At 41.4% G+C, this 13,467-nt stretch overlaps 1 protein-coding gene across 9 annotated transcripts in view; it reads right to left on the minus strand.

The window, feature by feature from the left end:
* Window positions 1-13,467, minus strand: part of MINDY3 (MINDY lysine 48 deubiquitinase 3) — a 213,025-nt gene that overhangs the window by 179,414 nt on the left and 20,144 nt on the right. For 4 of the 9 annotated variants that reach the window (XM_078663608.1, XM_078663607.1, XM_078663614.1 and 1 more), the window contains exons 2-3: window positions 5,446-5,502; window positions 1,595-1,797 (exon numbers count right to left, since the gene is read on the minus strand). The exons of 2 other annotated variants lie outside the window; for them this stretch is intronic. In XM_078663608.1, coding sequence (XP_078519734.1) covers window positions 1,595-1,679 — 85 coding nt within the window. In that variant the 5' untranslated portion in view covers window positions 1,680-1,797; window positions 5,446-5,502. The remainder of the gene's footprint in view (window positions 1-1,594; window positions 1,798-5,445; window positions 5,503-13,467) is intronic. 3 more of the 9 variants (XM_078663611.1, XM_078663612.1, XM_078663610.1) reach the window with 1 other exon arrangement.

Genomic DNA, 13,467 nt, shown 5'->3' on the forward strand with positions numbered 1-13,467 from the left:
CATTAGAAACCTTCTTATACAACGGTTACCAGCATTAGCCATGATTCACATCTCAACTGACATTGTAGAACGTAATGCTCATATCAACCGATGGATCAGTGCCTCCCTTGCAACAGCTAAAATACGCATACTCAGAAAATGTAAATCAAAGATTACCCCTCCACATGCAGAATGTATGGAGGCAATGAAAACAGCAGCACACTAACAGCTAATATATAAACATAAAAATCAATTGCAGAAATTGCAATCAATTGGGTCCCTTCCTCAAACTGTAGTTTCATCAGTTACCTAGGTTAATTTTGTGAGTGGAAAATTACTCAACCTCTAGGAGTTTATCTTCCTACAGGTCTTGTGGGTAAAGCAGAATGATGCAACTGAATAACCTACGTTCTACTGCCCATGCCGAACACATAGCTTAATTATACTGCAGGTCTTAGAGGGTTCAATTGGTAATGTGAAATATATTACTGTATTCATACATATGCTCAGAATTTCCACAAAAGCCACAAGTTGACTGACGTTTTCTATCTAGACAACTATTTCTTACCCCTATGTAGATATTATTAGTTCTCCAATTGGCAGGATCCAGATGTTATAGGTACCTTTCATAGTTTATTTGTTTGCAAATTCCCTCTAATTAGGTCTCTCCCATTTTCCCTTTCACCCACTTCCATATCCCTCCCCTTCAAAATCTCTCTCTGAGGAATGTTTACCAGAGCATAGTGAGAGCTTGTGTAGGTGGTTACAGAACAGTGTGGTTTTCTTGCTAATACTAATTTTTTTTCTTCTTTACATATGGTGCTTCCACCCTATCCCCCTTAATCTGTATGGATTGTTAAAACACAATAAAAATTATATATATATATATATATATATATATATATATATATATATATATATATACATATACACACACACACACAATTAAAAGAAATCTACAACATTCAAGTGCTGCCTTTCCACTCAATTCTAGACATGCCTTACTGTTTCTGACAGCTTATTGTCCAGACTTGCCTTTGAATTTCACACATGCACTGTATTTCTTGTATATTACATAAAGCATACAACATTGTGATTTGACAACAAATTGGGATAATAATTAGGTTTGGAAAAGGGCATGTATAGAAAAGTAGTCTGGTGTACTACACACCACCACCTCATTTGTTGATTTTGGAACTGCCTCTAAATTCAATACATATCATCCAAGTAGATGGCCATCTAGAGACTCTTGGTCATAACACGGAGTTCACACAGCTATTTTTAATCATTCATACTAGACCCCATTCTCTCAAGTTTCTTGTTTATATACCTAGAATACTGTATACAGTACAAGAACTGGGGGAGCTGACATATAGGTCCATACAGTCAGTGACTGTGAATGTTTATAAGAGGGAGAAATGTATAATAGTGGAACAGTAGCAATATCCTGTTAGGGTACACCAGTCTCTACTGCATTAGGATGGATAAATCAGAAAAAGACAAATCAATAAATGACACCGTAGGATGGCATTAGCCTTAGAAATGGACAATGTCCGGCTGTGTGGTATCTTCAGTTTTAATTTTTCAAGTACAGAAATCAGAATCCGGTGCATACCCTGAGTCCATCTGCTGAAGATGGTGTCCATGCTGGTCTGTTTGCCCCATACAAGATGAACAAGTGCTTCATTCTCTTCAGCCATGACAATCAATTAACGTTGTGGCCTCCGTCGCTGAAAACAGGTGGTGGAAAGTCCTGCAATTGTTCTCTTTGCTTGGGTGTTTTGCCACAGTAGAGGCACTCAGGAGGTGAGAAGAAACCTTAATACAATTTAACAAAAACACTTAAATTAGTGCCTACCAGTGAAAAACAACGAAACAACTGCCAAAACGTACATAATTTCTGCAATTCCCCCAATTCAGTAGTAATGCTGGCATTTACAATGAATACTCCGGATGAACATTGCACTTTAAGATATAAATTGTAAACACTTTCACAAAATCTTAATATTCAAAATGAGAAATCTTAAAAAAAGTTTTGAACACCTTCAGAAGAATTTGAGAACAAGCTTTGGTATTGGCCAACGATGAGCTTTCCCTTTTATTGTAGACTTTGTTAGGACTGTTCAAACAGATTTTGCTATTTGCCACAGCGTATGTTATGAGCAGCAAAAACATACAGAGAGAGGGGCTCTCATGTCAGCCCTCTTCACCCATTGGTTGATTTGAGTTAGATCCTTCGGCCACTGCTTGAACAAAGTATAAATTACTCTTCGGCATTGTCCAGAGGAGTATTTCAAGGTTAACATTAGCGATTTCATATCAGGTTTGCTAGTCCGCCGGCATAAGCAGTGTCTCCCACTGGAGTGTACTGCTGGTGAAAAAACAACCCCGTAATGCAATGGGGGTAGATTTGCACCTCTAAAATTGTTCCCACACTCCTGTTGATCCTGCACCATTAGTGATTTAGCACCTTAATGTGTTTTTCCTCTTACAAGTGTTTTATTGTTCCTGCTGATGTTGCACCAAGAGCGACTTTGCACCTTATTAAATTTTGGTCGCTAATGTGGTACCACAATGCCTACTTTGCACCCCGGGTGATTTTGCTCTAAATGTGTTTTTTTGCCCCTAGACGTTTGCGAAGCTCATGTGAATGCTGTACCACTGGTAATTTTGCTCCACAATACTGCCTACTTAACACCAATGTGGATTTTGCACCTGCAAATCAGCTTGAATGTAAACAGTATAAATTAAATGTGATCATCATAAGATGTAAGGAAATGCCTCTTTTTGCATGATCACCCCCAACGGTTTGGACTGATGCTTCTGGTTTTTCAACTCAGAGTGCACTGCGGCCTGCTAAACGAACTCTGGGCCAGTTCTTTGGCCTTTAAAAGCATAATGTTAGACTGGCTATACCCAATTGGCTTAGCTTTCTAACTTTGCTTACTAATAAGTCCCTAGTATATGGTACAGGAGGTACTCTGTTAAAGCTACTCCCTCCCCTCCCCCTCAGGGCTGCAGCACAAATTGTACCAACCTGCCACTGCAGACTGGCAGAGCAGCATTAAACTGCTAACTTGACTTAAACTACATACATACATATTAAAAAGCAAAACTTTTGTATACGTTTGTGTCCCAACATTAAATACACCAAATTGTAATTTTTACTCTGGGGAGGCTCATAGCTCCCTTGCAGAGTACGGGGTAACACGCTGACCACCCAAGCTGTGCTAGCTTCTGAATGGGCATACTAAAGTTGTTACTTAAAGGTATCAAAATAAATCGTCCAAGGCGGATTTAATGTAACTTTTGAGTAAATTCAACTTTTACTTGCCACTCGCTTTCCCAAGTTTCCAAGTGGCCACACACAGATGCTGGCCACAAGACAGCCTTCTGCCCTTCAGGGGGCAACTGTGAACAACCCCCAAGAGTATTGACAATATAGGCCTGCCGTTGAAAGAGGTGTCTCTGGCAGAAAGCCACACAGGGCGTGAGCTCAAAAGTAGAGCTTCAAAGGGAAAGCCACCTTTGAATGGGAAATACAGGAGAGGCAGCTCTTTTGTTGAGGTAGACAGGTTGGCGTCGGGGAAATAGGGGAGACCAGTTGCCAAATCGTTTGTTCCATGGACTTATAGCCCTCAGGTAGCCACACCTCTTGGATGGGATACCAAGCTCCAAATACAGAGAGGGTTTTGCCATTTTGGAAGAGGTAGAATAGTGCACTCTGGCATAGCTAGATGTCACATTTCGCAAAAGTCATCAGACAGGAATGTTCTTACTTGCCTTCGGAGGGTATTTTTGGGGAATAAATATGGCACCCCTGGCACCTAGGCCTCGGGTCACACCTGGATTGGAGAAAGGACAAAACAAGGACTGCCCAGCTGTTCCCCGTACCCAGCAGGAGAGGCTCCACCAACCGCTGCCCTGCACCTGCTGATCCTCGGGATAGCAAAGAGACGAACGTGCCTGTGGTGTTTGGTTTGTGGAAAATTCACTACAGAGCCAAACAGAAAAGGATAACTCCAAGAATCAATTGGCGACTTCCTGTTACAGCACCAGGGCTACGAAAGCTGAAGTAGCCTGTTCTGGCTGGTCAGTAGTCAAAATCTCTTGACAGCCACTGACCTCCGACGTGCAGCCCGTACGACCAAGTGGTGACGCTCAAAATGTGCACTCAAGTCTGCCAGACCTGAGAGAGTCATGTAAGTGAAGTTTGGTCGTCCAAGACGAGCACTAGCCTTTTCAAAGAGACCTGCTGGTTTCACTGTGGCCAGAGACTAATTGCTTAAAAGGTAACTAGACTTTTACTGGACTATGGAGGACTTTGGGGGTTCGACCGTGGAGTAGACCCAGGAAAATGCCAATTGACCGCAAAGCATAGTGTATCCCTTGCATCAGGACCACTCCTTGAAGTCTACGGCAGTTCATCCATAGAGCCTGGAACTGGACTCGAGACTGCTTTGGTGCCAAGATAACTGTCCCAATACTTCTTATTAGCCCCCATGACCTTTCCCCTGTCAGAGTTGGTCACCTAATGCTGGCCGGAGTAGTCAAACATCTCTTTAAAAGCTTTGAAAAGTTTCCACACTTCTTGGTTACCAATGATTTTTCTCATTTTGGAGTAAAACGTTTAAAATCAAAAATCTATACCTCAAGAACCCTCTGGTGGATTTTGTTCCATTTGGTGCCTTAAAATTCATGAAATGTAATCAATTTTTATGAATTGGTGTTGGATTTCTTTCCTGTGGCGTGAATTTCTTATTCTGTTTCGGGACTTCTAAATGCTTTACACTTGATCCTTTATTTAAGCCAACTATTCGAAGCCACAACTACCCAGGGTAGAGCTACGGTTTAGCAAAGAAGCCTTACTGGACCCAAATTGGATTGGTAGTGTATTCCACGGTGAGGTCAACCACAACCAAAAATACAGCACAATTCCTTACAATAGAGACAAGAAAAAGTTTAGTCTTTGATCTTGAAAAGATGATTCAGGTTAGAACAGACTGCAGCTGTCCCATACTAAATCTGCTATGGAATATATAGTCATGATATTTTTCACATGATCTTTTTGTGGCCACCAAACGTAAAAACAGTTTTTTGTTCTGATGGAGCCCTTCTTGTGATGAGCTAACTCTACTTTCATCTTGGTAAGTCGTGGATGGCGAGCACTGCCGGCTGTTCAGCCTGAATGTTAAGATGTCAGCCATCAATGTAAAACAATAGACATGTTCAAGGCTGAGCTTCAACGTGGTTCAAGTGCAGCAGAGTGATTATTGCTTGTAATCGTTGGTTAGTTGGATTCGTTTATGTAAGGTGTGTAGCTATGTAGGGTCAGTGTGGAGTGTTCAAGATCCCTCAAAGTTACCGATAATGAATGTATAGTACCATGCTTTATCAATATAACTATTAACTTGGAAATTGAGCAAGCTTAATGGTTATTAATAAATACTCTGATCATATTCCTACCTGACGACATAACACGTTGTCGCTGCAACAGGGATGGTCTCTGTGTTACCCTTTCATCTAGATTAAAATAAAAACATTTTTTAAAAGAGTGAAGGTCTGCAAGGGTAGATATGTTCATGCCTGTAGAATGTTAGGTGGGCAGAAGAGCAGATGTTTGAATGTTTGTGGCTTACTGATGGTACTTCTTTCTTCCCCACAGTCAAGGATTCCATTGTCCATGTAAAAGAACAACACTCTTTTGGGAAGGAAATTTTAATAGTGTAATAGATCAAACCCTGGACCAAACCTCTGAGAATGCTACAATATAGTTATCTGAAAGAACCTACACCAAGGGACTTGGGTCTACTCGTTCTTCTACGTTTCCTGTGGTTCCCATAGTTTGCTGAAAATGTTTGGTTCAGATAGTGTTGGGAGGACAGATGTGGTGAATGCGAGTACAAAGGCAGGATCCTCTACTCACCCCCACTAACTGGGATTAGTGTACAGCTGGGGCATGTTGTGTACAAAGGTCCATGTATGATGCTTAAAGGTGGCACTGGTTTCAGGTCTAAGCTCTGTAGCTAGATACAGTTATATTCCACCACTATATTGTACTCAAGGACGTCCAGGGTGCTGGAACTGGAGGCAATACAGTTGGTGATCAGGGGCTACAGGTAAGGGAGGGTGAAGGGTTCCCATGGCAGTTGGAGAAAGATAAAGTATATGAAAGAGGAGTTGCAGAGCTTGCAGGCTAAAAGAGGGAGTTGCAAGAGTGGGAGACTAGACCAGTGAACAAGAAGTAGTAGGTGGGACTAGCATCCATCTAGATGGTGATAAAGCAGGCAAGATGCTGGACTGCCTACTCTATGCAAGTCCAAGAGATGTGATATACTGCGTAAAGGTGACATTGGTGGGTTAGTAATAGTGAAATAGGAAGGTATCAATAACATGTTTCAGGCACACATGTCGAGTCTAGATTACCATTCACATGGACACAAAGAAGCAGACAAGCAGTACGTGAAGCTGCAGAGGTGCCAAGTCTTACTGCAAAGCAAAGGGAGACACTTCATGTCCCTATAGCTAGGAAGGAAATGCAGGAAGCATCATTTTGTAGGCATTGGAAGTATAAATACTAGAAAATACAACTATCCAGGTTGCCAGGAAACTGCTTGAAGAGCAAAAAACAAATCACAGAATTAAGAGTGTTAACAACCAAATCGAAAACTACTAAGCTTTAGAAAGATAAAAACTATGACAATGAAAGAAATCCTTAAGAAGAATTTTGCAAACACTTCGAATACCTCTAGATTCCAGTTTCAGGTACGATCAAGACACTGTTTCATTACATTCTCAGAATCAAGAGAGCACCAGCACTGAAGTTTACAATAACTACAACAATCCAGTACAAGAACAAGTCGGAGAATGTATTGATGGTGAATCAGGACACTATTACTATCTATAATCTCTCCCAACAAATAATGACTGACCTGGTAGAACCGTACTGAACAAAAAGCCTCTCATTTGTGCCTTCAGCACTCCTTGATCCAGTTGACAACAAAATTGAGATAACGCAGTTCTTATGTACAATTAGATGAAAAATATACTTTGCTGAAAAACAAGCTATAGACACTCGAGACAGAACTATGGAATAAACCCACTTTTTACCCGGCAACTATACACATGCCCCATCAAGGGAATGGGTTTGAGGAAAAAAACTCTAAAAACAGTACATCAACAAAAAACCTACTTCTGTCCCAATACTTCCTCTAGTGGAAAAAAACATTAGATACCCTTACAAAAAAAAAAAAGCGTCCATCATTATAAAGCCAGTCAATAAATGTATATGTGGTGTAATAATAGACTGTGAGGCTTATGACTCTGAAATAAGAAGACAGCTAGAGAATCCTGTGCATTACCGCAAAATTGGCCAAGACCCCACAATGGATCTAAAGAATCAAAGTCTCTACTACAAAAGAAGGCTTACAACAGGGATAGCTTGGTAATAAAGTGTACGAATTTCTAAACAAAAAAAGATCCCTACATTTCAGTAATATCTATTTTGACTAAAATACATAAATCTCAACTCATTCCCCAAGCAGACCAATAAGATTTGGATGGGTTAACAACTAGATATCCTCTCACAATATATAGATTTCTACCCATACATCTTTTGTATCATTGACTAAGGTCTATACCAGACATTCCATGAAACTTATAAACAATACAACTCGAGTAAGAAATATTAGTAATATTAGTAAGTTTCAACATTGATTCACTATATACACCTCAGGAAGAAGCACTAGAAGTAAAAGTAGATGTATTTCAAAAAAAGAGAACTGTGGTATGGTCCCACTCCCTTCCTTGAAAGCTTCGGCACCTTATGCCTACAAAATCTTTAAAATGTTAACAAACCTGCAGGTCTAGTGCCTTGATTAATCTCCTTGACCAAACTGGAATTAATATACTAGACCTATGAACTGGTCTCACCTTTTTTTCTTCTTTTTAAACATTAGCAGCACCATCAAAATCACGGAAGTGTGGATCACCATATTCCTAAGAAATAGCAAATGTGAATTTGTCACTAAAGAACATCCCTGGGAAATGTTGGCTGCGTATCAGAGGTGGTGGAAGCTGCAGAGGGTACTAGCATTTTAAGTACATCAGAAAAGAGGGAAAGGATTCAAATAGCATAGTACTGCCTCACTCATTTTCTTTCTAAAATGCAGCCTTGCCTTTGGGTGATGGAAAGTGGGGCATAGAATCAGAACAGTGCCGTAAAGGTGGGGTACTCAATTCCAATACTCTCTTCAGTCAGCCTCCTATAGCATCGTCAATGGGGCCCAGCAGCAGTTGGGGAAGTCGGGGGGGTGGGGGCTCCCTGGCAATGGACATTGGCGTCTGTTCCTAAAGTGCATCAAGAGAGAGGCTCAATGGAAGGAGCCACCCAACAAATTAGCAGGGATATGCAAGCCAGTGCCGAACCAAGAGTCTGGTTTGGCTCTAAGAGCACAAGTATGAGCCAAGCCAGTGGAAATATGTGGCATTAAATCATGCAACAAACACCATTTAAAAATCAAATAAAGTGCCTACAAAATGTAAAAAAAATATTACATTAACCGCATGCGTGCGGCCGCGATGTTTGCGCTGTGCGGCTATTTACGAAAAGCCGCGTTACATGACGAGCTGAGCTCGTCATGAGCATGCGAGCGGCGCAACTCATGACGAGCTCAGCTCGTCATGCGCATGGAAGGGGTTAACACGCTGAAGTGTTTCACCGTAGCGCATTAAATTGTATAACTGCATTGAGATGTATTTTTTTTTTTAAACGTAACATGAATTTAGAAAATCTCCTGCTCACCCTCTGCACTGATGACAGTGCTGTTAAAGAACTAAGAAGCAAGTCAATTGTCATGTGTACCCAGTCTGTGGCATAGATTCTTATCATACATAGTACAACATTCTAGTTTATTAAATCAAATACAAGAGAGGTTTCCTACAGCACTCACCATAAACACACACATTTGAATGGTGCGGTCATATATGATTAACAGAAAAAGAAGTCCCAGTGAAATAAAGTATGTGCCTAGTATAAGACAATTTGGTTAAGCAGTGAAGCCGGAATAGATTACAGGTTTTCCAATTTCACACTGTGCAATTCAGCCACTAGATGGGAATCCCTTATCACAATAAAGAACTGTGATTTCCTGATTCTTGGAGTAGGAGATTAGATCATATGCGACCGACATCAGACCCATTTTTATTTTTGGCAGTTTTACTTAGCGTAAACCTTGCCGTAGGACATAAAAGCGCTAGACAACAGAGACTATGTTACATGTTTTGTTTTTTTAACACCGGGAGATTAACTGGGATTAGCAGAATGCTTTGCCAAACTGATATTTGAACCTTGTTCCTCATATTACATAGTCAGCACCTGTCACCACTGGGCCACATTGCCTTCTGTAAAAACTGGGCTTGTTTGGAGCTCGGAGTTCCAGGGGGACCACAAGCTGAGCCACTATCGAAAAGCTGGCTCAAGCTCTCAGTGGCCCACCCATCTTTAGGCACTATACACTGCACCTGCTGCACCTCAATATTCGCAAAGTGTAATGCAGGCAGTACTTGAAAGTTAGCCAACCTACCACCAGTGCAGATTATATGGATAAAAACATAAACCAAAATCTTGCAAGACCAAGTTAGTGCCACTTACCGTCAAGTAGTCCATTAGTCATGAACGGAGGAGGGTGGAAGATTGAATAAGTCAGAGAAGGCGCTGGGTGGAACAAATATCAGATGACAGACTGTGAGGATTCATTTGAATTGGACAGGTCACCTTAGCAGGCCTGGAGGCAGTGGACAGTCATCTGCGAGTAGTTTAGTGTCTCGGTCACCACTGCGCCCGCTGCTGCAGTCTCTTTCATGCCTTTATGTGACATTGGTCACAGCAGATAACAGGCCTATTATTGTTTCTTGTGGACAGGGGGTGGGGTTATTGATTGGAGCACTGAGTCGCTATTTTAACATCGCGGCCAATATTACAATGTTCCCTTAGGACTGAATGTCAAGAAGTTGAAAATAAAGCAGGCTGGGTGTGGGGAGCGCCAACCAGGGGCCACAGCCTCATGGGCATGACAGAAATGACAATCAGAAGAGTTTTTAAAATATACTTTTTGTGTTTTTAAGGTTACATGAGAAGAATTATTAGCCTGGGTAGAACGACAAGCAACAGGCAGAGGGCCTGCAGACCAGTCATAATGTGACATTTCAGAAAGTGGGAAGGAGGCTCAGTCAGCTTCCATCATAGCGGACGTGGCACCATTCCTGGCCACAGCTTGAAAACCATAGTAGCAGCACTTCCAAATGGAGTAGGTGGAAGTGCAGTCTGAGGAAGCTGCTTCATGCGCAGATAAAGCACTGAGACAATGCCCACAGCAGCTGCCAGAAGCAGTGTATGCGCATTCCATGATGTATGTCCCACCCTGCCTGAGTGAGATCAGAAAATGCGAAGTGGGCAAGCATGGGCTTGACAGATTGCTTGAAAGCAAAGCTGTAATCTAGCTATATCCAACGAGGGCTTTGCACTCCTCTCAGTCACCAGTCAATCTGAAATCCTGCTCTTCGCCATTGAACCAGGTCTTGCAATGCATTGAATAAAAAGCAACTAGGTGCTTTGGCTCCCTCGCCACACCGGGCAAGTAGCCCCAAAAACTGTCTTACCCTTGAAGAAATGTGCTTGCCATAGTGAGTGGGTGAGTAGATTTTTCATGGCCCGATTTAAAGTAAAAAGAGTAGCTATGGGGTGTAGCTTTGCGTCAAAAATAGCAAATGTATACCCCTCTTACTTTCAGGATAAATGGATTTACAGCAGTGATAACCCACATAGGTTACAAATAAAGTGTTGGCATGGATACATTGATGATGCATTTGTAATTTGGAAGGGGACGGAAAGTTAAACTATTTCCTAATTTGATTGCATACCCGTTCAGCAGATGGCAAATTTTCTATGCATGCAAGAAAAAGAAAAATCAGTTTTCTAGGTCTACCAATTAACAGCAATGATCGAACTTTATTTTAGAGTCTGTTCAGAAAACCTGTAGTTCTTACCCACGCACTTTAAAAGGTAACTTACTCTATTGTCAGTTCTTACAAATAAGCAGGAATGGCTCGTATTAAAAAATATATATATTTTGCTAAAGCAGAGAACTTATTTACTAAATTAATTAAATCCGGGTTACCCCAGAAAACAAGTTATGAGTTCAATGAAAAGGGTTTGGTTTATATCTAGGGAGTGTTTACTAGAACCAAAAAGCAAATACACCACCACGCCAGGAACATGTGCGTTCACATACAGCCATTCAGCAAATAAGATCAATTATTTTTTTTACTGGAAAATGTGAGAAACATTCTAACACCATGCAAAGCGGTTTGCCTTCAAGAAAGGAAAACATCCTTATTCGTTTTTGGTGAAAAAAGCTAGGATTAAGAACAAAAAAACATGTTGGGCCTACTACAAATTCAAGGCCACTACAAAATATGGCCAACGTAAAGTTTACTGTCTGACAACAATAAAGAAATAACAGTGAACAATAAAACTGTTCAACAGTTTCTCTCGAATTGCAACACAAAATATGTTTTTTGTTGCATAACGTGCGTGTTGAACATTTACAGAAGACAAATCACACAAGAAGTCAAAGAATGCATTTGGTCATCATTGCTCTAGAAATTAGGTGCCACACAAGGAGTACCATGAGTATATCATCAGGAACAACTACTACATAGGAGGCAAGATGGCGGCCGCAGGGACGGCTGTGTGAGCAGCTAGCTCCCCGCTCCAGGTTGGGAAAAGAAGGATCTGATGTGGTGTGTTCACGGTGCTTTTCATAACTAGGTTTAGCCTGGAAAAACATCGGATTTGGCAAAATCAGTAAAATTAACTAACCGGCATAGTCGAGAGAAGCTTGTGGGCGATTATTGAGATTACACTACGGACTCCAAACGCGGAAGGCTGGATGGTGTGGCAGCTGCTGCTTCTCGGAACGCCGAGAGCGCCGGTCTGGCGGATCCCGGTTTTATTTTTTTCGGACTGCCTCTGGGGGTAATCCGTGGAGGAGTGCGGACCATAATGCCTCCGAAGCCGACAACTAGAAGCGGAAAAATGAAAATACAACCTGTATCGACTGCAGGTATGGAGGGTGAAACTCAGAGAGGCGGGAGAGGGAGACCAAACTGTCTCACAGGTTCCTTCACTCATGAATCTAAAGAAAGGAGGGGAGCGATCTACGAAAACAAGTTTAGTCGCTCGTACTGGAAAACAGGTGACACAAACATTACCGCGTTATTTGGTAAACAGATGTCCAAGAATATACAGGCAACAAGCTTATAGACGCAATCAAAGCACTCAAACACCGTAAATAAAGATATTTGTCTGAGTTCTTCTCCTGCTCAGAGTGTGCAATTTTCTTTAGACTCTTCGTCGAATGGACCCCAAAAGGATTTGACAGAAATACTATCTGACAACTCAGGAAAAGACAGAGGTTTAGGAAATACTGATGTAATAAAGCCAGTGGCCGGCATTATGGGAGCTGTAGTCCCCATGAATCTTTCTGAAGAAGAAATCAATGGAAGTTTGTGTAACCCTGTTTCTGGTATAGAGTCAGTTGCAGTAATGGAGGGGGCTTGCTCATAGGATTTGACCGGTTCCCAGGATATTGTAGATCATTTTTATTCAATGTCTGATCACTCATCTGATGGGAGCCTGAGTAAAGACTGGGATGACTATCAAGATGATGCGAGTAGTTTGAATGAGGAGTTGAGAACGAATGAGACCTCTCCAGGAACTACAGTTAAAAAATTTAGAGCAAGAAAGACTCAAAATTGTAAAAACAAATCTCTGGACATGGGTGAGGCCTCTCCACAACTTAGTATACAGGGGATTCCTCCCGCTGATGCTTTTAGTCCAGACGAACGGAGTTCGGAGCAGGAAGTAACATTATCTATGATCTATCAGACAATGATGGAACATATAGCGGACATAAAGGTGGAAAACACTTGCACACAAGCTACATGTCGAAAGGTGCAGAATGCTATACGGAGAGTTGCCAAAACATGTTCAGATATCTCGCTCAGAATGACGGAATCAGACTCAAGTATATCAACACTGGAGGACGATATGGCCACCCAGAAACTTGAAATTAGCTCTATAAAATCCCAACGAGATGACATTCATTTTAAACTATCAGATCTGGAAAATCAACCATGAAGGAATAATTTAAGAATTTTGGGGGTTCCGGAGGGAAGAGAAGAAGTTGATGTTCGTAAATTTGTATGCAAACTTTTTTCAGACGCGTTCCCAGAGCCGACTTTATGGGATTGGACTACTAAGATACAGAGGGCGCATCGGTTTCCCTTTACCATAAAAAACGGAACGCAAAGAGAGGAAGATCGCCCAAGAGTTATTCTTGTTCGATTCAACAATTTCTTAACTAGAGAAGCTGTTTTTGGGCTAGCCAGACCTGACAAAAAAAGGCAGGTTAAAGGTTGTAATTT

The sequence above is a fragment of the Lissotriton helveticus genome, chromosome 10 (assembly GCF_964261635.1).
Source record: "Lissotriton helveticus chromosome 10, aLisHel1.1, whole genome shotgun sequence".
In the NCBI taxonomy this organism is placed as follows: domain Eukaryota; kingdom Metazoa; phylum Chordata; class Amphibia; order Caudata; family Salamandridae; genus Lissotriton; species Lissotriton helveticus.